This window comes from Schistocerca serialis, chromosome 4 (assembly GCF_023864345.2).
Source record: "Schistocerca serialis cubense isolate TAMUIC-IGC-003099 chromosome 4, iqSchSeri2.2, whole genome shotgun sequence".
Classification (NCBI taxonomy): Eukaryota; Metazoa; Arthropoda; class Insecta; order Orthoptera; family Acrididae; genus Schistocerca; species Schistocerca serialis.
Genome location: NC_064641.1, coordinates 263,947,877 through 263,971,328, shown reverse-complemented (window position 1 = coordinate 263,971,328; position 23,452 = coordinate 263,947,877). Strand labels below are relative to the sequence as shown.

Here is a 23,452-nt window from a genome sequence, read left to right as displayed (position 1 = left end):
ATCTAGGATTTTGTCTGCTTTTATAGCTTACATTTTCAGTTTGTCTTGTTAGGATAGGTAGGATGTGTGCATGCTGTGAGTGGACGCAGAAGGAACTGGCCACAGTTTGTGAACAGTTGAATACGCATTTGGCTAATGTCAGTCACCTTCAGGCTGCTGCCTCAGCATGTAATGGTGGGCAGAGAAACGGGCGTGTCGCATGGGACACCTCGGGTGTCACTTGTTTTGCCACAGGCTCTGCTACTGAGGCACCTCCTAGCGTACCCAACGCGGTGGATCTGCCTTCACAGCAGAGTGAGTGGCAGGGGATAATGCATTTACGTCACTCAAGGCGGAGAGCCAATATGGAGTCTGTTTGTCTGGCCTCATGTGTTCATCCTATGAGTGGATAGGTGGCTAGTTGTTCATCAGGGCCTGAGCGGGTGTAAGGAGGAAGGGTTTACTAGTTATCAGGAGCTCCAGTGCTAGATGTGTTGTCAAGCCCCTTAGTCAGATAGCATTCAGGGCTGGAAAGAAAGCCAATGTACATTCACTGTGTCTGCTGGGAGGCCTCATTCGAGATGTTGAGGCAGCCTTGCCTGTGACTCTCAAGTGCACAGGGTGCAGTTGTCTGCAAGTTTTGGCTCATGCCGGCACCAACAACACCTGTGGCATTGATTCTGAGGCCATACTCAGTTCATACAGGTGGAAAAGTGGTCAATGCCGCTGGCCTCATGTGGAGTGCAAGGAGAGCTCAAAATTTGCAGCATTGCTCCCAGAGTTGTTCAGGGTCCTTTTGTTGGCAGCCAAATTGGGGAGTCTCAAGCAGGGGATTTGTCGAGTCTGTGATGGACTCAAATGCAAATTTCTAGACCTGTATTATCGGTTAGGAATTTGTAGAACTCCCCTTGTTAGGACAGAAGTGTACTACACATAGGAAGTGCATGTAGTGGTTTTTTTTTAGGCTAGGCAGTAGTTTGAAGCACTCTGATGAAGACTCGTCAGTTGATGCACAACAAGGGAAGTCAGACCATGTTCAGGATAAAGACACATTGACTGTCAAAATTTCATTAGTAAATTGTTGAAGTATTCGTAACGAAGTTCCTGAGTTTACTGCCCTCCAGGAAAGTTCTCACTCAAATTATTCTCAGTACCGAGAGGCTGAACGGAAGTGGAAAGTTCTGAGATATTTAGCAAGTTGTGGAACGTATATCGGGAAGACAGGTTAGAGGCCATATGAGGGATAATGTTCATTGCATTTGACAAAAATATTCTCTCTATTGAGATTAACTAGGTTTTAAATTGTAAGACATTTCCAGGGGCAGATGTGGACTCTGACCACAATCTATTGGTTATGACCTGTAGATTAAAACTGAAGAAACTGCAAAAAGGTGGGAATTTAAGGAGATGGGACCTGGATAAACTGACCAAACCAGAGGTTGTACAGAGTTTCAGGGAGAGCATAAGGGAGCAATTGACAGGAATGGGGGAAATAAATACAGTAGAAGAAGAATGGGTAGCTTTGAGGGATGAAGTAGTGAAGGCAGCAGAGGATCAAGTAGGTAAAAAGACGAGGGCTAGTAGAAATCCTTGGGTAACAGAAGAAATATTGAATTTAATTGATGAAAGGAGAAAATATAAAAATGCAGTAAGTGAAACAAGCAAAAAGGAATACAAACGTCTCAGAAATGAGATCGACAGGAAGTGCAAAATGGCTAAACAGGGATGGCTAGAGGACAAATATAAGGATGTAGAGGCCTATCTCACTAGGGGTAAGATAGATACCGCCTACAGGAAAATTAAAGAGACCTTTGGAGATAAGAGAACGACTTGTATGAATATCAAGAGCTCAGATGGAAACCCAGTTCTAAGCAAAGAAGGGAAAGCAGAAAGGTGGAAGGAGTATATAGAGGGTCTATACAAGGGCGATGTACTTGAGGACAATATTATGGAAATGGAAGAGGATGTAGATGAAGATGAAATGGGAGATACGATACTGCGTGAAGAGTTTGACAGATCACTGAAAGACCTGAGTCGAAACAAGGCCCCCGGAGTAGACAATATTCCATTGGAACTACTGACGGCCGTGGGAGAGCCAGTCCTGACAAAACTCTACCATCTGGTGAGCAAGATGTATGAAACAGGCGAAATACCCTCAGACTTCAAGAAGAATATAATAATTCCAATCCCAAAGAAAGCAGGTGTTGACAGATGTGAAAATTACCGAACTATCAGCTTAATAAGTCACAGCTGCAAAATACTAACACGAATTCTTTACAGGCGAATGGAAAAACTAGTAGAAGCCAACCTCGGGGAAGATCAGTTTGGATTCCGTAGAAACACTGGAACACGTGAGGCAATACTGACCTTACGACTTATCTTAGAAGAAAGATTAAGGAAAGGCAAACCTACGTTTCTAGCATTTGTAGACTTAGAGAAAGCTTTTGACAATGTTGACTGGAATACTCTCTTTCAAATTCTGAAGGTGGCAGGGGTAAAATACAGGGAGCGAAAGGCTATTTACAATTTGTACAGAAACCAGATGGCAATTATAAGAGTCGAGGGACATGAAAGAGAAGCAGTGGTTGGGAAGGGAGTAAGACAGGGTTGTAGCCTCTCCCCGATGTTGTTCAATCTGTATATTGAGCAAGCAGTAAAGGAAACGAAAGAAAAATTTGGGGTAGGTATTAAAATTCATGGAGAAGAAATAAAAACTTTGAGGTTCGCCGATGACATTGTAATTCTGTCAGAGACAGCAAAGGACTTGGAAGAGCAGTTGAATGGAATGGACAGTGTCTTGAAAGGAGGATATAAGATGAACATCAACAAAAGCAAAACAAGGATAATGGAATGTAGTCTAATTAAGTCGGGTGATGCTGAGGGAATTAGATTAGGAAATGAGGCACTTAAAGTAGTAAAGGAGTTTTGCTATTTGGGGAGCAAAATAACTAATGATGGTCGAAGTAGAGAGGATATAAAATGTAGGCTGGCAATGGCAAGGAAAGCGTTTCTGAAGAAGAGAAATTTGTTAACATCCAGTATTGATTTAAGTGTCAGGAAGTCATTTCTGAAAGTATTCGTATGGAGTGTAGCCATGTATGGAAGTGAAACATGGACGATAAATAGTTTGGACAAGAAGAGAATAGAAGCTTTCGAAATGTGGTGCTACAGAAGAATGCTGAAGATTAGATGGGTAGATCACATAACTAATGAGGAAGTATTGAATAGGATTGGGGAGAAGAGAAGTTTGTGGCACAACTTGACCAGAAGAAGGGATCGGTTGGTAGGACATGTTCTGAGGCATCAAGGGATCACCAATTTAGTATTGGAGGGCAGCGTGGAGGGTAAAAATCGTAGAGGGAGACCAAGAGATGAATACACTAAGCAGATTCAGAAGGATGTAGGTTGCAGTAGGTACTGGGAGATGAAAAAGCTTGCACAGGATAGAGTAGCATGGAGAGCTGCATCAAACCAGTCTCAGGACTGAAGACCACAACAACAACAACATTGAGATTAAAGTTGAGTGTGACAGTGAAGTTATCTGGTCACGTAAAACAGATGTAGGTGAAAACAAGTTAATTGTTGGATGTTTTTACTGGCCACCCATTTCAATTGTGACAGTTGTAGAGTGATTCAAAGAAAGTCTGTGGTCAGTAGCGCATAAATACCTGGATCATGCAATACTATTGAAGGCAACTTTAACCTACCGAGTATTGACTGGGATGTCTATGGATTCATTGCAGGGGTACAGACAGACAGTCATGCAACTTAGTTTTTAACACAGTTTTCTGAAAACTGTCTTGAGCAGCTAGTTCAGCAGTCCACATGCAGTGGAAATATCGTAGACCTTGTAGCTACAAATGGGGCAGAGTGTATTGACAACATCGATATAGAAACGAGGAATAGAAATCATGAGGTCGCTGTAGCAACTATGCTTGCGAAAGTTGATAAATCAATTGAGAATGCTAGGAGAATGTTTCTGCTAGAAAGAGCAGTTAAGCAGTTACTAGCGTTTCACTTAGACAGACCCACCATGGTTTAATAATGAGATTTGGAAAATGCTGAGGAAGCAGAGGCTGTTTACTCTCAGCTCAAAAGAGAATGCGCAAATGATGACAAGATAAAGTTAATAGAGTTTCATGCCTCTGTGAAAAGCATACAACTATTACCATCCATCATCCTTTAGCAAAAGACCTGGCAGGGAAGCCAAGAAAATTCTGGCCCTATGTAAAATCACCAAGGGGCTCGAAGGCTTCCAACCAGTCACTTGTTGACCAGTCTGGTGTGACAGTTGAAGATACCAAAACAAAAGCTGAAGCTTTAAATTTAACATTGAAAAACTCGTTCACACAGGAGAATTGTACAAACATACCGTCATTTGACCATTGGACAGACTCCTATATGGATGACATAGTAATAAGCATTCCTGCCATACGGAAACAATGGAAAGAGTTAAAAACAAGTAGGTCACCAGATCCGGATGGAATCCCAGTTCAGTTTTTCAAAGAATACTCTGTGACATTAGCCTCTTACTTAGCTTGTAATTATCATGACTCTCTCACCCAGCTCAGAGTCGGAAGCGACTGAAAAAATGTGCAGATGACTCCCGTATGTAAGAAAGGCAAAAGAATGGACCCACAAAATTACAGACAAACATTCCTAACATTGATTTGTTGCAGAATCCTTGGTCATATTCTCAGTTAGAATATAAAAAATTTTCTTCAGGCCGAGAAGCTTATGTCCATGAAGTAGCAAGGTTTTAGAAAGCATTGCTCATGTGAAACTCAACTTGCCCTTTTCTCACATGATATACTGCAAACTATAGGTGAAGTGCAACAGGCAGATTTCATATTTCTAGACTTCAGGAAAGCATTTGACACAGTACCCCATTGCATACTGTTAAAGGAAGTACGAGTTTATGGAAGTGGCTACAAGATTACTTGGACAAAATTTCTAGTTTGTGTGGTGAATGGCAGCTAGCTTTCAATGTAGAAAAATGTAAGTTAATGTGAATGAGTAAGAAATCCAAACCCGTAATGTTTGGATACAGCATTAGTAGTTTCCTTCTTGACACAGTCATATCGATTAAATGTCTGGGCGGAATGTTGCAAAGTGCTGTGAAATGGAACAAGCATTTGAGGATTGTGGTAGGAAAGGCAAATGGTCGACTTCAGTTTATTGGGAGAATTCTAGGAAAGTGTGGGTCATCTGTAAAAGAGATTGCATAGAGGATCCTAGTATGACCTGTTTTGAGTACTCAAGAACAGGGTTAAAGGAAGACATTGAAGTAATTCAGAGGTGGGCTGCTATATTTATTAATGATAGGCTTGAATAACACACAAGTGTTACAGAGATGCTTTGGGAATTTAAATGGGAATCCCTGGAGGGAAGGCTACATTCTTTTCGAGGAACACTATTGAGAAAATTTAGAGAACCGTCATTTGACTCTGACTGTATGACAATTTTGTTGCCTGCAAATTACATTGCACATGATGACCATGAAAAGAACATATACAAGAAACTAGGGCTTACACAGAGGCATGTAGACCATCGTTTTTCCTTTATTCTATTTGCAAGTGGAACAGGAAAGGAGATGACTAGTAGTGGTAAAAGGTACACTCTACCAGGCGCCCATTGGATGAATTGCAGAGCATTGATTTAGATACAGATGTAGACATAGAAAAATGGTGTGGATGCCCGTCCACATCTCATGTTGACAAGAGTACATGGAAAGTGAAGGAATTTTTGGACTCAGGCTGATGCTTCAGTGTGCAAATTGTAGCAAAACAGTATAACGTACTGAAAACTGTAGTTCATGAAATTCTTACTGAACAATTGGCCACGCTGAATATCTGTGTGAAGATAGTTCCAAAGGTCCTCGCAGATGAACAATAGACTGGTCGTTTAACATATGTGTGTGATCTTTTGGAGTGTTGGGAAAGTTATCTAAATTTTTTGGATAATGTGATAACAGGGGATAAAACATGGGTTTTTGAATATGACCCTAAATCAAAAATACAGAGTACAGAGTGGCACACAAAGGCTTTCCTGAAGCCAGAAAGGGCAAGGATGACGAAATTCCAGGTGAAGGCAATGTTCATCATTGTTTTTTGTTCCAAAGGCATTGTCCACTCAGGGTTTGTGTCACAGGGACGAACTTATCACAGCCAGTTGTACTTGAAAGTCCTTGAAAGACTCCAAAACTTGGTGCTTTACATCAGGAAGGAAATCAGTGGAAACTGGTAACTCCATCACAATGATATGCTGTCTTATACCACTTTGATTGTTACTGAGTTCCTGGCCAGGCAAGGTGTGGCAACACTGCCCCAGCCACCATACAGTCCTGATCTGGCACCAGCATACTTCTTTTTATTTCCTCAGATGAAGAGAAGCTTAAGGGGTCATCTTTTTGGGATGGTAGATGCCTTGAAAGTCACCATGATGAGCTGTCTGAAGGAGGTTCCCTCCAACATGTTCCAGGAAGCCTATCAGAACTGGCAAAATTGCCGGAAAAAGTGTATTGTCATCCCAGGGTGCTATTTTGAAGAATACTAAACATTGTACTTTTACTTTCAGTAACTATTCTTTGCTGATTATTCAGCTTATTTTCCAGAAACACCCTGTATAATCCTTGTACCCGTATAATCATGTGAGTGCATAGTAATTACAATCTGAAAATGGTTATCATGATTTTTTTTAACATTTGTGTTATTTGTTGATCTGCAATTTAGAGAATGTCTGTGCCAAAATATAATAATATTTACCATATTCTTGTTACTGTATTCTGCAAAAATCATAACCATGAAGTGAATAATTTCTACAGAATCAAATGCTCAGGAAAATCAAGTACTCAGTGTATAATGTATTATTGGTGGGTAGTCTGTGAGAATGTTCAGATGTCTGACACAAATTGTAGACTTTCTTTTGCATGTTTTTCAGAGAATAATTTTGTTAAGTGATGCCTTTGATCCTGTCTTTTAAGGATGTTTTTGACAATTTGCTAAATGAGCAGAGTACCTGGTGATCAAAAAGTCAGTATAAGTTTGAAAGCGTAATAAACCATGGAATAATGTAGATAGAGAGGTAAAAATTGACACGCATGCTTGGAATGACATGGGGTTTTATTAGAACCACCCCATATTGCTAGACGCGTGAAAGATCTCTTGCGCTCGTCATTTGGTGATGATCGTGTACTCAGCCACCACTTTCGTCACACTTGGCCTCCCAGGTCCCCAGGCCTCAGTCCATGCGATTATTGGCTTTGGGGTTACCTGAAGACGCAAGTGTATCGTGATCGACCGACATCTCTAGGGATGCTGAAAGACAACATCCGACGCCATTGCCTCACCATAACTCCGGACATGCTTTACAGTGCTGTTCACAACATTATTCCTCGACTACAGCTATTGTTGAGGAATGATGGTGGACATATTGAGCATTTCCTGTAAAGAACATCATCTTTGCTGTGTCTTACTTTGTTATGCTAATTATTGCTATTCTGATCAGATGAAGCGCTATCTGTCGGAAATTTTTTGAACTTTTGTATTTTTTCGGTTCTAATAAAACCCCATGTCATTCCAATCATGTGTGTCAATTTGTACCTCTTTATCTACATTATTCCATGATTTATTCAGTTTTCAAATTTATACTGACTTTTTGATCACCTGGTATGTCCAGCATTTAACAACATTTGTTAATTTTTAAAATATATAACATGCTGTAATATAGATAGTTTACTATTAAATGAATTTCACTTATGTTTCAGGGGGAGGTTGGGACAAATCGCGAAGGTTACCCTTTGCGTCCTGAACTTGTGGAATCAGTTATGTATTTGTACAGAGCTACACGTGATCCGTATTTGATAGAAGTAGGAAAAGACATCCTTCGGAGCATTCAGCACAGTGCCAGGACCCCATGTGGATATGCTACGGTACTTATGTTACTTGCAGATTTGTATTTGGTAGTGCCAGTCTCATCTCAAGACATAGCTTGAACACCTTTGACACAAAATTCATTCACAGGCTCCAATACATAGTGGAACCATATGATGTGAGGTTTTGGTAGGCATAACAAGTTAGTTCTTGTTTCTAACTACAGTGGTTTCTCATCTTTGTTTACACACAAACTCATCAATCTTTCTTCTGATTGAGGAATGCAATGACTGTGTTTCCTATCACTACCCATACACCGTAAACTTACTTTTATTTGCTTATAAAATATCTTTTTGCGTGCAAAAATCATTATGTTGAAGAGAATGCTTTTCAGGGAAAGGAAATTCTGTTCTGCTGTGTTTCCTCTGGTTGTGGTAAGTAGTTAATGTAAATAAGCATATAAAGGGAATTAGATGTTTGTGTTCACATACATAGTACTGAAGTTTAACTTCATGGAAAATGTGTACCATATGTTTGATGAATTATGAAAGTTAAATAACATTCAGTATGTTGTATTGTATGTTCTTAATAAGAAACTGCTTAAAATATGAAGGGTACAACAGTATAAACTGAAAGAATAGATCTGTAAGTTCATTATGCATGTTACTGTTATCTTGATTCTACTAAAAGTCTATGTTGATTAATTGTTTTGTTCCGTGTTGCTGTATTACGGATATCTGTTCCACTAAGTCGCTGTTGTAGAGGTGTTCGTTCCAGATAGGTACCTATATTATTGATACTTACCTCCTAGTATTCTGTGTGAGCTTACACTAAGAAAGGTGACACATGGTTAAGATATTGGATTCATATCTGTGAGGACAGCGGCTCAAATCCCCATTTAGATTTAGATGTTCCATGATTCCCGAGGGCATGAAGCTTACTGTAAGGTTAAATGATGATGGCGTCCTCTTGGGTAAAATATTCCGGATGTAAAATAGTCTCCCATTCGGATCTCCGGGCGGGGACTCCTCAAGAGGACGTCGTTATCAGGAGAAAAAAAACTGGTGTTCTGTGGATCGGAGCGTAGAATGTCAGATCCCTTAATCGGGCAGGTAGGTTAGAAAATTTAAAAAGGGAAATGGATAGGTTAAAGTTAGATATATTGGGAATTAGTGAAGTTCGGTGGCAGGAGGAACAGGACATTTGATCAGGCAAATACAGGGTTATAAATACAAAATCAAATAGGGGTGATGCTGGAGTAGGTTTAATAATGAATAAAAAAGTAAGAGTGCGGGTAAGCTACTACAAACAGCATAGTGAATCCAGTATTGCGGCCAAGATTGACACGAAGCCCACGCCTACTACAGTAGTACAAGTTTATATGCCAACTAGCTCTGCAGATGACGAAGAAATTGAAGAAATGTATGATGAAATAAAAGAAATTATTCAGATAGTGAAGGGAGATGAAAATTTAATAGTCATGGGTGACTGGAATTCATCAGTAGGAAAAGGGAGTGAAGGAAACGTAGCAGGTGAATATGGATGGGGGGTAAGAAATGAAAGAGGAAGCCTCCTGGTAGAATTTTGTACAGAGCACAACTTAATCATAGCTAACACTTGGTTCAAGAATCATAAAAGAAGATTGTATGCATGGAAGAAGCCTGGAGATACTGACAGGTTTCAGATAGATAATATAATGGTAAAACAGAGATTTAGGAACCAGGTTTTAAATTGTAAAACATATCCAGGGGCAGATGTGGACTCTAACCACAATCTGTTGGTTATGAACTGTAGATTAAATCTGAAGAAATTGCAAAAAAGGTGGGAATTTAAGGACATGGGACCTGGATAAACTGACCAAACCAGAGGTTGTACAGAGTTTCGGGGAGAGCATAAGGGAACAAGTTACAGGAATGGGGGAAAGAAATACAGTAGAAGAGGAATGGGTAGCTTTGAGGGATGAAGTAGTGAAGGCAGCAGAGGATCAAGTAGGTAAAAAGACGTGGGCTACTAGAAATCCTTGGGTAACAAAAGAAATATTGAATTTAATTGATGAAAGGAGAAAATATAAAAATGCAGTAAATGAAGCAGGCAAAAAGAAATACAAACGTCTCAAAAATGAGATTGACAGGAAGTGCAAAATGGCTAAGCAGGTATGGTTAGACGACAAATGTAAGGATGTAGAGGCATATCTCACTAGGAGTAAGATAGATACTGCCTACAGGAAAATTAAAGAGACATTTGGAGAAAGAGAACCACTTGTATGAATATCAGGAGCTCATATGGAAACCCAGTTCTAAGCAAAGAAGGGAAAGCAGAAAGGTGAAAGGAGTATATAGAGGGTCTATACAAGGGCGATGTTCTTGAGGAGAATATTATGGAAAGTGGATGTAGATGAAGATGAAATGGGTGATACGATACTGCGTGAAGAGTTTGACAGAGCACTGAAAGACCTGAGTCGAAACAAGGCCCCGGGAATAGACAACATTCCATTAGAACTACTGACAGCCTTGGGAGAGCCAGTCCTGACAAAACTCTACCATCTGGTGAGCAAGATGTATGAGACAGGCGAAATACCCTCAGACTTCAAGAAGAATATAGTAATTCCAATCCCAAAGAAAGCAGGTGTTGACAGATTCGAAAAATACCGAACTATCAGTTTAATAAGTCACGGCTGCAAAATACTAACGCGAATACTTTACTAACGAATGGAAAAACTAGTAGAAGCCGACTTCGGGGAAGATCAGTTTGGATTCCATAGAAATATTGGAACACATTAGGCGATACTGACCCTACGACTTATTTTAGAAGCTAGATTAAGAGAAGGCAAACCTACGTTTCTAGCACTTGTAGACTTAGAGAAAGCTTTCGACAATGTTGACTGGAATACTCTCTTTCATATTCTGAAGGTGGCAGGGGTCGGATACAGGGAGTGAAAGGCTATTTACAGTTTGTACAGAAACCAGACGACAGTTATAAGAGTTGAGGCCCATGAAAGAGAAGCAGTAGTTGGGAATGGAGTGAGACAGGGTTGTAGCCTCTCCCCGATGTTATTCAATCTATATATTGAGCAAGCAGTAAAGGAAACAAAAGAAAAATTCAGAGTAGGTATTAAAATCCATGGAGAAGAAATAAAAACTTTGAGGTTTGCCGATGACATTGTAATTCTGCCAGAGACAGCAAAGGACTTGGAAGAGCAGTTGAATGGAAGGACAGTGTCTTGAAAGAAGGATATAAGATGAACATCAACAAAAGCAAAACGAGGATAATGGAATGTAATTCAATTAAGTCGAGTGATGCTGAGGGAATTAGATTAGGAAATGAGACGCTTAAAGTAGTAAAGGAGTTTTGCTATTTGGGGAGCAAAATAACTGATGATGGTCGAAGTAGAGAGGATGTAAAATGTAGACTGGCAATGGCAAGGAAAGCGTTTCTGAAGAAGAAAAATTTGTTAACATCGAGTATAGATTTAAGTGTCAGGAAGTCGTTTCTGAAAGTACTTGTATGGAGTGTAGCCATGTATGGAAGTGAAACATGGACGATAAATAGTTTGGACAAGAAGAGAATAGAAGCTTTCGAAATGTGGTGCTACAGAAGAATGCTGAAGATTAGATGGGTAGATCACATAACTAATGAGGAGGTATTGAATAAGATTGGGGAGAAGAGAAGTTTGTGGCACAACTTGACTAGAAGAAGAGATCGGTTGGTAGGACATGTTCTGAGGCATCAAGGTATCACCAATTTAGCTTTGGAGGGCAGCATGGAGGGTAAGAATTGTAGAGGGAGACCAAGAGATGAATACACTAAACAAATTCAGAAGGATGTATGTTGCAGTAGGTACTGGGAGATGAAGAAACTTGCACAGGATAGAGTAGCATGGAGAGCTGCATCAAACCAGTCTCAGGACTGAAGACCACAACAACAACAACAACATGATTCCCATGAATTATGCAAGGCAAATTCCAGGCTGCTTTTTTATACAGGGAACGGGTGATTTCCTTCCGCAGCCTGGACTAGTGCTCCATCTGTAACAAACTCATTATCAACAGGCCACTAAACCCTAATCTTCCTTTCTTCTTTTTGTGAATTGATATATGATAGTGTATCGAATGTGCAATGTGTTAGAAGTTAAACTCATGTGTTTCAGAGAATGATAACAATGTTTTAGTCTCTCTCTAAGAAGCTTACCAAATTCAATGAAGAAAAGTAGTATTTCTAATTAGTCTCCTTGTATTTTTAGTCTGCTATGGTGCAGGCATGGAGTGCATCATGCGATTGCAGGGTGGCCCAGCAACCAGGTCCTATCCTGAGGCAGTCGCATCAAGCACCTAGGGCAGGAACGTCTGGACAACAGCTGATGATGCTAGATTACGTTCAGATAGATTCCGTGATAAAGGCAGAGGTCCAGTTGTGTCTATTGGCTGCCGTGAGACACGAATCTTCTTAGTACATTAGCAGTGTTGTTAATCTCATACCATATGTATTCCAGACAGTAAATTTGCCGCCAAAATGCAGACCCAAAATTCAAAAGTAAATTGAAACACTGTGTTCAGACTACAGCCATTTTTCACTAAACGGCTACCAGATATTGTTGCTGCCTGTGAAACAGTAGTGATAGAGTTTAGTCTGCTTGTATGTTTTTGGGATAGTGGGTTGGGCCAGGTTTTCAGCATGCACCTCACTTCAGTTTGTTTTTAAAAAAGTGCTGCAAAAGGTTTAGTTGAAGAATTTGAGGCAGGTACATCCCACAAAACTCAGACAGGAACAGCTGAACTGATGATAATGATGAATGACCCCTACAAGGAATAGGACATGGTAAACGGAAGAATGATTTATACTTTTCTACTTGGAATGTAAGAACTTTGAACAAACCAGGGGCTCTACATGGACTCAAACAAGAGATGGAGAAATACCGCATAAGAGTAGCAGCAATCCAAGAGATCAGATAGAAATTAGATGGTATCATAAGAAGTGGTGATTGTACAACATGATATAATGGAGGGGTCAGTGGTATAATAGGTGGCACAGGCTTTCTTATAGACAATAAGTATGAAGAAGCAATCACAAATTTTAACCCTGTAAGTGAAAGAATGTGCACTTTGAGAGTAGTGGTCCACTTCTTCAACATCGCTCTAATGTGTGTGTATGCTCCTACAGAAGATGATAAAAACGAAGTGAAAGATGAGTTTTATAGTTTACTGGAACAGGAATTAGAAGGTATACCAGGGCAAGATGTGAAAATAGTGATATGTGACTTCAGTGCAAAAGTGGGAAAAGAAGAAGCCTTTAGAGGAACTGTAGGAAATGTAAGTCTGCGTGAGATGTCACATGAAAATGGATGAAGGCTACAGACTTTGCCATGGGCAATGCAATGTTGGTGAAGAGTACGTAGCTACAAAAAAAGAACATTGTGTAAACCACATGGTGCTTGCCAGATAGCACTACTTTTAATCAAATTGACCATGTGGTAATTGACAGGATACATGCATCTGACATCCTTGACATTGATAGTTGCAGTGGGGCTGACTTCATCTTGGATCATTATATGGTAAGTGTGAAATACAGATAAAGCATAGCTGTCTTTAGATCCAGAGGAAAGAGAAAAGCCCCTTAAAGATACAATGTTTCCAAATTAAAAAGAGAAAGGAGTATCCGAAAAGTATGAAAGAGAACTGCAGAAGAAATTTAGGCTAAACAAAGTGGTGCTGTGGATAACATTGAAGGGAAGTGGAGAATGATGCAAGATGTTCCACAAGAAATTGCAGAAGTAGTGTTAGTTACAGAAGAAAGGGTGAAAAGAGCAGGGTAGTTTGGTGAAGATTCTAAAACGACAGTGGCAGAAAGAAATGAGGCAAGAAAGAAAATGACAGACAGGGCAACAAGACATAATTCAGAAGAATTCATCAAGAAAAGGAAAGAGGAGACAGAATTTGTACTAGAAAGAAACAAGAATTAGAGAAGAAATGGATCATGGAGCTAGAAGAAGAAGGATAAAATGACCAAGAAGTAAGCAAATTCTGCAAGGGAGTTCAGGAATTGAAGAAAGCTTTCAACTATGTACTCTATCCTGTACAGTTAAAGAAGGAAATTTTGTAAGAGGAGAACAGATTTTAGACCGGTGGGCTGTTGGACAGGTTTTACTACCATTGGTTGTAACTTTGTTCAGTTTCCAAGTACTGTATATAATCTATTAAGGAATGTTCCCTCCTGCCAAGCTGATTTCAACAATACTCCAAGCACATCTGTTTTCGTGCAGAAGTATTGTCCCATTGATGAGTGGAAAATAAAATGGTGTCAGCCTGTACTCGGCAAATACTAAAAGCTGTTCAAAACTGTGTAAAGGAAGTACAAAGGTTAAGAATATTTACATGTTGTTCAAACCTATCAGTAACAGATCTATCAGCCTGCTTTTAAATTGCTTTGATGACTTCCTTCAATCCAATGTAGTACAGATCCCAAACACTCGAGCAGTACTCAAGAATAGGTTGTACCAGTGTCCTATATGCAGTCTGCTTTACAGATGAACCACACTTTCCTAGAATCCTCCCAATAAACCAAAGTTGACCGCTTGCCTTCTGTACCACAGAGTGCTGCCCTGCGAGAGGTATCGATGTTGGTCAGTGAGGCCTGGCCCGAACACGGCGTTCAAAAACATCCCAAAGGTGTTCTGTAGGATTCAGCTCAGGACTCCGTGCAGGCCAGTCCATTACAGGGATGTTATCGTCATATAACCACTCCACCACAGGCTGTGCATTATGAACAGGTCCTTGACCGTGTTGAAAAATGTAATCGCCATCACAGTGGGAAGCAAGAAGGTGCGTAAAACATCAATGTAGGCCTGTGCTGTGAAAGTGCTATGCAAAACAACAAGGGGTGCAAGCCCCCTCCAGGAAAAACACGAACACACCATAACTCAAGCACCTCCGAATTTTACTGTTGGCACTACACATGCTGGCAGATGATGTTCACCAGGCATTTGCCATACCCACACCCTGTCATCGGATCGTTACATTATGTACCGTAATTCATCACTCCACACAACATTTTTCCAATGCTCTGTTGTCCAATGTTTAAGCTCCTTACAGCAAGCGAGGCATCGTTTGGCATTTACGGGCGTGATGTGGCTTATGAGCATCCACTCAACTATGAAATCAAAGTTTTCTCACCTCCCACCTAACTGTCATAGTACTTGCAGTGGATCCTGATGCAGTTTGGAATTCCTGTGTGATGGTCTGGATATATGTCCGCCTGTTACACATTACGACCCTCTTCAACTGTCGGTGGTCTCTGTCAGTCAGCAGACGAGGTCGACCTGTACGCTTTTATGCTGTACGTGTCCCATCACATTTCCACTTCACTATCACATCGGAAACATTGAACCTAGGGATGTTTAGGAGTGTGGAAGTCTTGTTTACAGGTGTATGACACAAGTGACACCCAATCACCTGACCACATTCAGTCTGTAAGCTCTGCAGAGCACCCCATTCTGCTCTCTCTCTCTCTCTCTGTGTCGAATCACTACTGAGGACGCTGATATGGAGTATCTGGTGTCTGGCAGTAAGTGGCAGCACAATGCACCTGATGTGAAAAATGTATGTTTTTGGGGGTGTCCAGAAATCTAGAGATATGGAATCTGTCTGTCTGCCCTTCATCCATTGTTTGCAGTATATCACATGAGGAAAGGGCAAGCTGAGTTTCACACAAGTGATGCGGTCTATAACCGTGCTGATTTGTGGACATAAGCTTCTCAGTCTCGAGGAAGTTTTTTATATTCAGACTGAGAATATATTCAAGGATTCTGCAGCAAACCTCAGTTAGGGATATTGGTCTATAATTTTGTGGGTCCATTCTTTTAGCTTTCTTATATCCTGGAGTCACCTGCACTTTTTTCCGACCAGCACAAAGTCTGGAGAAGAGATACCTGATAAATTCAGGCTAGGTAATGGGCCTATGCCATAGAGTACTCTTTGTAAAACAGAATTGGGGTTACATGTGGACCTGGTGATTTATTTGCTTTCAGATCTTTAAGTTGTTTCTGTATGTCAGGGAACTTCACACTTCAGCTCTCTTTCTGCTGACTTCACGTGCCACATCCGACTGGTCAACAAGGGAGTGAACAGCCTTAGACCTGCTTAGCGATTTTAGAAAGGACCAGAATTTTCTTGGGTTCTCTGCCAGATCTTTTGCTAAGGTGTGACGGTGGTAGTTGTTGTGTGCTTGCGCATAGATCTTTTCACAGTTGTAAGAATCTCTATTAACTTCTGATAGTCATCATTCTTGCATTCCCTTTTGAACAGAGAGTGCAACTGCCTCTGCTTCTTCGGCATTTTCTGAATTATGTTATTAAACCATACTGGATCATTTGCATCCTTTATCCACTTGCTAGGCACATGAATATCCAGACCACAATATACAGTCTGCTTTAACTTTACCCATAATTTCTCTTTGCCCATCTGGAAATAAGTGATGTCAGTTCACTGTGTAAGTGAGATGCAACAACTGCTTATCTTCTCTGTCTAGCGGAAACACTCTCCTAAGTTTCTTGACTAATTTATTAACTTTCATAGTCATAGTTGTTGTACTTGGCTTGCCTGTCTGTTTGTACCCTCTGCAATGAATCCCTAGACATCCAAGTCTATACTCTGTAGGTTAAAGTTACCTCCACTAGTATTGCATGATCCAGGTATTTATCTGCTACTGACCATAGACTTTCTTTGAATTACTCTACAACTGTCACAGCAGAATCAGTTGGCCAATAAAAACACCCAACAATTAACTTGTTTTCACCTAAGCCTGTTATATATGACCAGGTAACTTTACTATCACACTCAACTTCAACCTCAAAGGGACAATATTTTTTGTCAACTGCAATGAACACTCCCCCACCTATAGCCTCTAATCTGTCTTTATGATATATATTTCATGATTTGCTAAATACCTCGGAGCTTTCCACCTTGGGTTTCAGCCAGCTCTCAGTCCCAGGAATTATTTGAGTGTGAGAATTTCCTTGGAGGGCAGTAAATTTGGGAACTTCATTATGAATACTTTGACAGTTTGCTGACAACATTTTGACAATCAAAGTGTCTTTATTCAGAATTTCATCTGACTTCCCTTGCTGCATATCGACTGGTGAGTTTTCATCAAAGCACCTGAGACTACTGTCTAACATAAGAAACCCTCATGCATTCCAGAAGTACTCTGCTACTTGAGTAGCGCTTCCTTTGTGTAGTGCACCCTGACCTGTCAAGGGGAGTCCTACAAATCCCCAATTGATGATGCTGGTCTAGAAATCTGGGGCCAAGACTGTCACAGAGTCTATGAATTCCCTGGTTGAGACCCTCTACTTGGGCTCCAAACAAAAGGACCCCAGTCAACGCCGAGAACAATGCTGAAAATTGCTAACTCTGCTTGCGAGCCACATGAGGCTATCAGCCTGCACCACTTCCGCCAGCCACCTGTATGAACTGAGGACACAGGTGTCATTGGTGCCAATGTAAGCCACAACTTGTAGACAACCGCACCCTGCAAACTCAGTAGCCGCAGGCAAGGCTGCCTCCATATCTCGGATGCGCCCCCCCCCCCCTCAGCAGACTTACTGAGTGTGTGTTGGCTTTCCTTCCAGCCCTGGACGCTGTCTGCCTAAGGTACTCCATAACACACCCAATGTCAAACAGTTAATGACAAAATTTGTAAAACCAGAAGTTTGTTCCTTCAAAATAGATCTTAACTACAAGAAAAATCAGAAAAAGATATATTGACAATCCAGAAAGACTGCCTTAGAGCGTATGATGTTCAAAATTCTGGATAAATTGCCCCAGTGATATTGCTTTATGAAGGGTATTTCATCTTTATATCCAGAAGTGGCAATTAACACCGACCCTGAGAAGAGACAGGCATAGCATTGACACGACTCACTACCTTAAATCGCTTTGGTGGTCATGTGGCTCACACTATTGCCCCTGAGTTCCAAAATGTAGTAGAGTTCAGGTCAGTAAAGGAAATCCTCAAAGAATTTGATGGGGATCGTATTCGCATCAATCAGTTCTGGATTATGGTCATTGGAGTCAAGAGTGGACATGAAAATGTGAAGAGATTTATCAAGTTTCCTTGAAGTCTTCTCCAAGGCAATGCCAGCCTTACAAGAGGTTTCCATGACAACTTCATTATTGTCCAAAATTTGACTGAAGCCTCTCTCATAGTCATTCACAATGTCGTCATGATCGCTAGGGATGTTGGATCTGTAACTATCACAGTGCAGTTAATCACAACTTCAGGAATTCACATGGTAGGTGCAGAGCAAAGGGCAGCTGAGAATTCCTCAGAAGAAAGTGAGAGAAAGGAGAAAGTGAGTAGAGAAAATTAAGAGTGCTACAAAGTATGAGAACCCAACTCACGGAAAGTGCAGATTGATGAAGTAGTTGATTAATGTGTCCTTCTTAGACTAGTAATTCCTATTCCTCGCATATTTGTTTTGTTCCAATTGTAGTTGAATTTTATTCTTCACTGTCTTTGTAAAAAGTGTAACTTTTTACTGAAAGAACTAATAATTTTTGTTTTTATGTCTGTGTGCTCTAAACAGCTGACTTTTCCTAAGGCAAGTGTTTATTAATATAGTTTTACTTCATTTGCAACTTGGTCTCATTTTAATTTTTTGGAATCTCTGAACACTTTAGAAATGAGACTATACTGTGCTCTGTCTTTTTGCTGATAATTTGACCTTTTACTATCGCTGAAAGACAATATGAACATATGTTGCAGATAAAGGATGTAAGAGACCACCGCAAGGAGGATAGAATGGAATCTTTTTTCCTTGCAGAAACCACCAAGTATTTATATTTGCTTTTCGATCCAGACAATTTCATACATAACAGAGGAGATAAAGGAACAATTGTACAGACTGCTTGGGGAGAGTGTGTCCTGGAAGCTGGTGGTTACATTTTTAACACAGGTACACTCATTAATATTATTGTAGTTTGGAATGGCATATGCAGTAATTATTTTAATTTGTTTGTGTTGTATGGGCTGTCAGTGGCCAATACCTTAAGTTTTGGCATTGGCCATGAATTTCACAAGCATGATCAACGTTCTTAGTATCAGAATGGAATGTACAAAAAGATGAATTAGCTCTATTTCAGTTAAAACAGTTTTGAGCAGGTTAATGTGAATTAATGTAATTTCTAAAGAGTCAGTGGTGTAACATACTTCTTATCCCAGTAGGATACTATTGTGACAGCCATCTGCAGTAAAATCCTTATTTTACTCTTTCCAAGCATTTTGAAGCTCAGGTTCTCTGCACAATTAATTAAAATTCCCTTATGTGTATTAACTTTAGAGGAAAATCTCGGTATCGTGTTATGAAAAAAAGCAATTGCTTACAATTGGAGTGGTAGTACAGAGAGAAAGCAACCTTTCCCCTTACTGCAAGCAATGCTGGTTCACAATTATTCTGTATTAGTTTTCCTTTGTTAATGGCAGTAGCCTTCGAGTCATAGCACAATCTTCAACTGTGTATAGTTACTACATTGCAATGGAACTTAGATCCAGGTTTTGTGTATTCCAGTTTAACAACCATTTCCCAAATATAGTTAAGGTTTAGTCATAAGAATTGTAGAATATGCAGACACTACCCCTACAAGAAAGAAATGTCTCCAAGTTTTGATTTGTAAAACCTGTGCTACTATCTTGCAGGGTGCACTACAAAGTTTCAGTAATTTCAGTACATGGGGAGCATAGAATCTTTGTGTGAATTTTTCATCCTTGTTTTAAACAGAAGCTTCAACACAAAACAATTCATGCGTGGCATAACATATTCAATAGGACTCACTGCTCATGCACTGTAAGACAACCAGATAGATGGGGACCTGAAAAGATGGAACCTGTAAGAAAAACATCTACCAGGATCTCTGATAAACTGCATGAATTATGAACTCTATATACCTCAGCCAACAGTCTGGCACATAATATGCAAATGTCTTCATGTGTAACAGTACTGATCTCAGTTGTTGCAGATGTTGGTTCATCAGGCCAATGAACTTCCTTTTCACATTTCCAAAGAATTCCAAAGTAACTAGAAGATAATAACTCTTACAAAAGTTGGTATTTAATTGTGAAGCCATGTTTGATGAGTCTGGCTAGGTGAATTGTCCCATTGTACATATTTTGGGCACAGAAAACCCTCATGTGATTGTGGTACACATCTATGATTTCTTGAAATGGGTTGTGTTCATGCTGTGTCCTCTTTCTGAACTCTGAGGACCACTTTTGTTTCAGAGAGAATTGCTTCTGACGTTTACCTGGGTTTGCTGCTACAATTATGATGCAAAAGGATTACTTGCACTACATGATAATGCTTCACCCCACATTAATCCTTTCTGTATGGTTGTTGTAGCACTGAGCTATCAAAACAGTAGGTTAAGTATGCTGTTGACATGACTCTTCCCTTCTTTAATAGCCTGCATGATTGCATCTGTATGGATCTGCATTTAAATCCATATTCTGCTAACCACCTTTATTCCTGGATCTTCATGGTAAATGTAACATGTGACTGCCACATTGAATGAGTGACAACAAAAGATGATAGTTGTCAAGCTGGTAATTTTGTCATTTTGTCATGTACATATTATCATGCAGAATTTTGAGTCCATATCCAGAGTGAACTCTGTGCTGCTGAAGTTGTTCTGTGCCTATGTATGCATTGGACAGCTAAATAGCTTCCTATTGCCAAAATTAGTTTATTTCTCTCTCAACATCACTTCACCTTCTTTAAATTTTTGTTGCTTTTCTTACTTGTTCAAAAACCAGATCGCAATACTAAATCTCATACTATTCAGTAGTGCAGCTCTCCTGTTCATTTCTGCTATGCTTGTGTCATTGCGTGATTTAAGTTAAACCCAACAGTACAAAATCTAGGATGGAATGTAACAATACAGGGCGTACATAAAGTCCGGGAACATTTTCAATTATTTATTGCACAAGAACCAAACATTGTACAGGTATCATACATATCTCATCACACCCTAGCTGGATAATTTGCCAATAGTCAGCACTAGTCGCAAACATGGCAAGTTCAGGTGTGGAGTGAGCTTTCTGTGTGTTGGAGTTCGACAAATGGCCTCCCCAATCACCGGATCTCCCTCTGTGTGACTTTTTCCTGTGGGACACATTAAAGATCTGGTGTATGTACCACTTCTACCATGTAATGTAGCTGATCTCTAGGAGAGAATACGGGAAGCGACTGCCACAGTTTACAATGCTATGATGGAACAGGTATGGCAAGAATTCGTCTGATGGATCACTCATGGTTCGCATATCGAATGTTTGTAAAATAAAACTTTCAGAGTTTCTCTTCAAAATGCGATATGAGTGATATCTGTACAAAATTTAGTTCTTGTGCAATAAATAATTGAAAGCGTTTCTGGACTTTATGTACACCCTGTATTATGAAACGGATAATTGCTACTCACAATGTAGCGGAGATGTTGAGTCACATATAGGCACAACAAAAAGACTGTCAGAAAATGAGCTTTCAGCCAACAAGGTTTTTGTTGGAGATAGAAAACACACACACAAATTCAACTCACACACACGTAACCCGAGTCTCTGACTGGCCTCAGCAGCCAGAAACCGCAGTCATGTGTGTGAGTTGCGTTTGTGTGCGCATGTGTGTGTGTGTGTGGGGGGGGGGGGGGGTGTTCTATTTAAGGCCTTGTTGGCTTAAAACTCTTTTTCTGACAGTCTTTTTGTTGTGCCTATGTGGGCTCAGCATCTCCACTATGTGGTGAGTAGCATCTATCCTTTTTATAATATTGTTAAAGTTAAACCCATATGCATGAACAATGGAAGATTTGTTTCACATCCATGGCATGTAAGTGCATTTATATATCCACAGTATTTCAAACTGGAGCTACAAATTTTATAAACATTTCTTGTATGGGATAAATACATAATAATCTCTGTGTACCTCAAAAGACAGGCTGTGGTGTGTAGAACAGTTCTTTCCTTACAAACATATGAATAAGTAGAAAGAGAGGAACAAACAAATACATAGAAAGAGGACATTAATAGGACAGAGAAGCTTTTAATGTATAAAGAAATTGGAGATATCAATGATAGTTTCTGAGTGTGTATATATGCATATTTTTAACTGAGCTCATGTGTACAGACTAATAATTGACATTTTTTTTATATTCTCAGAAATGTCACTATAAATTCTCAGTGAGTTGTGGCAGGGTATGTGTTTGGCATACCTGGGGTTTCTGAGCTGAAGTCTGGTCAATAGTAGCAGTATCATTTGACACCATAAGCTTTGGGCATACTTCAAAGACCACCATTTGGTGTGGCGGTGAAACACTATATGTCTCAGACAGCGGGGATCATTGTTGTTGAACTACTCAGATCACAAGGTTGGGACAAAATTGTAGCAGAAAGCCTCAGTGTTAAGTTCTGTTGGGATTGACTATTCTTCCTCACTGCTTGTGATACTTCTTCAGAGTCTAGTAATTCTGATAACCTTTGCTGCAATTTAGGTGGCCCATTCACACTCAGCCATAGCAGACAGTTATACCAGAAAAGGTAAACAATCCTATCCAACCATAACCTCTGATGAATAATGCTTTTATCATAAGAAAAAATGGTGATGGGACCTATGAAAATATGCCACTGTTTTATATTCATAAAGCACTGGAAAGTCCTAAAGGTTCTCTCACATTGGTCAAGAGTGTGCAGCATGACACACAACTGGTAGAAACGGTGGAAGTTACACAAGTGAACAATATGTTAAATCCAAAAGAGCTTGGAGAGAATGCTATCACTACCAAGCTGCTCTCTTTCCTAAAATTATAGTAAAGGTGTAGACAGCTGCAGGGGTGTAATACTTCTTGTCACAAAACAGCTACTACATGAATGGAAAGTAAGTGACAGATGTTAAGAAACAGAAGAATAAAGAATTGGAGAAAATAGCTGCTTTTGTACTTACCTTTTATATTTAAAGTGACCAAAATACCTTCCAGCCCAAAAGTTCATCCTTATATGCCCAATCCTATGAGCCTTTTGAAGTAATTATGTGGCATACTATCATAGTGTGTAAAGGTCAAGCTTAATGTGAAGCATGCAGTTTATCAGCTCCCAAGTTGGGCACTGAATATGGTGCTACATCAGTATATGTAAGTTGTTCTTGTAACCACTCTACAGGGAGTATAGGATGCACAGTTTACATTACAGATAAAAGAGTATAGGAGATTAAAAGTTACTTACAACGTATTCTGAGGCAAATATATTGCTTACAGCCATTCATCTCCCTAGTTGCTTAAAATCATTCATCTCAGTATTGAAAGAGCCTATTTCACCCAGCCTAGAGGCACACTGACCAAGTCAAGTACAGGTGGCATAAGTATCTGCAAATGCAAACATCCAGCAAATCAAACAACATGATTATTGCTGCAACCATATCGCAGGATGACAAAGAAAATATAGTCACTCTTTCACAAAATCAAACTGCTCTGCCATTTCCAAAAGGCAAACACTTAAACAAGAATACCAAGCGTAAAAGAACAGTGCCAAAGCTATCAGTCCCAAAAGGCAAACACTTAAACAAGAATACCATA

At 39.9% G+C, this 23,452-nt stretch overlaps 1 protein-coding gene across 1 annotated transcript in view; it reads left to right on the top strand.

The window, feature by feature from the left end:
* Positions 1–23,452, top strand: part of LOC126473768 (ER degradation-enhancing alpha-mannosidase-like protein 2) — a 121,185-nt gene that overhangs the window by 85,153 nt on the left and 12,580 nt on the right. Inside the window, exons 7-8 of the mRNA XM_050101031.1 lie at positions 7,745–7,909; positions 18,609–18,798. Coding sequence (XP_049956988.1) covers positions 7,745–7,909; positions 18,609–18,798 — 355 coding nt within the window. The remainder of the gene's footprint in view (positions 1–7,744; positions 7,910–18,608; positions 18,799–23,452) is intronic.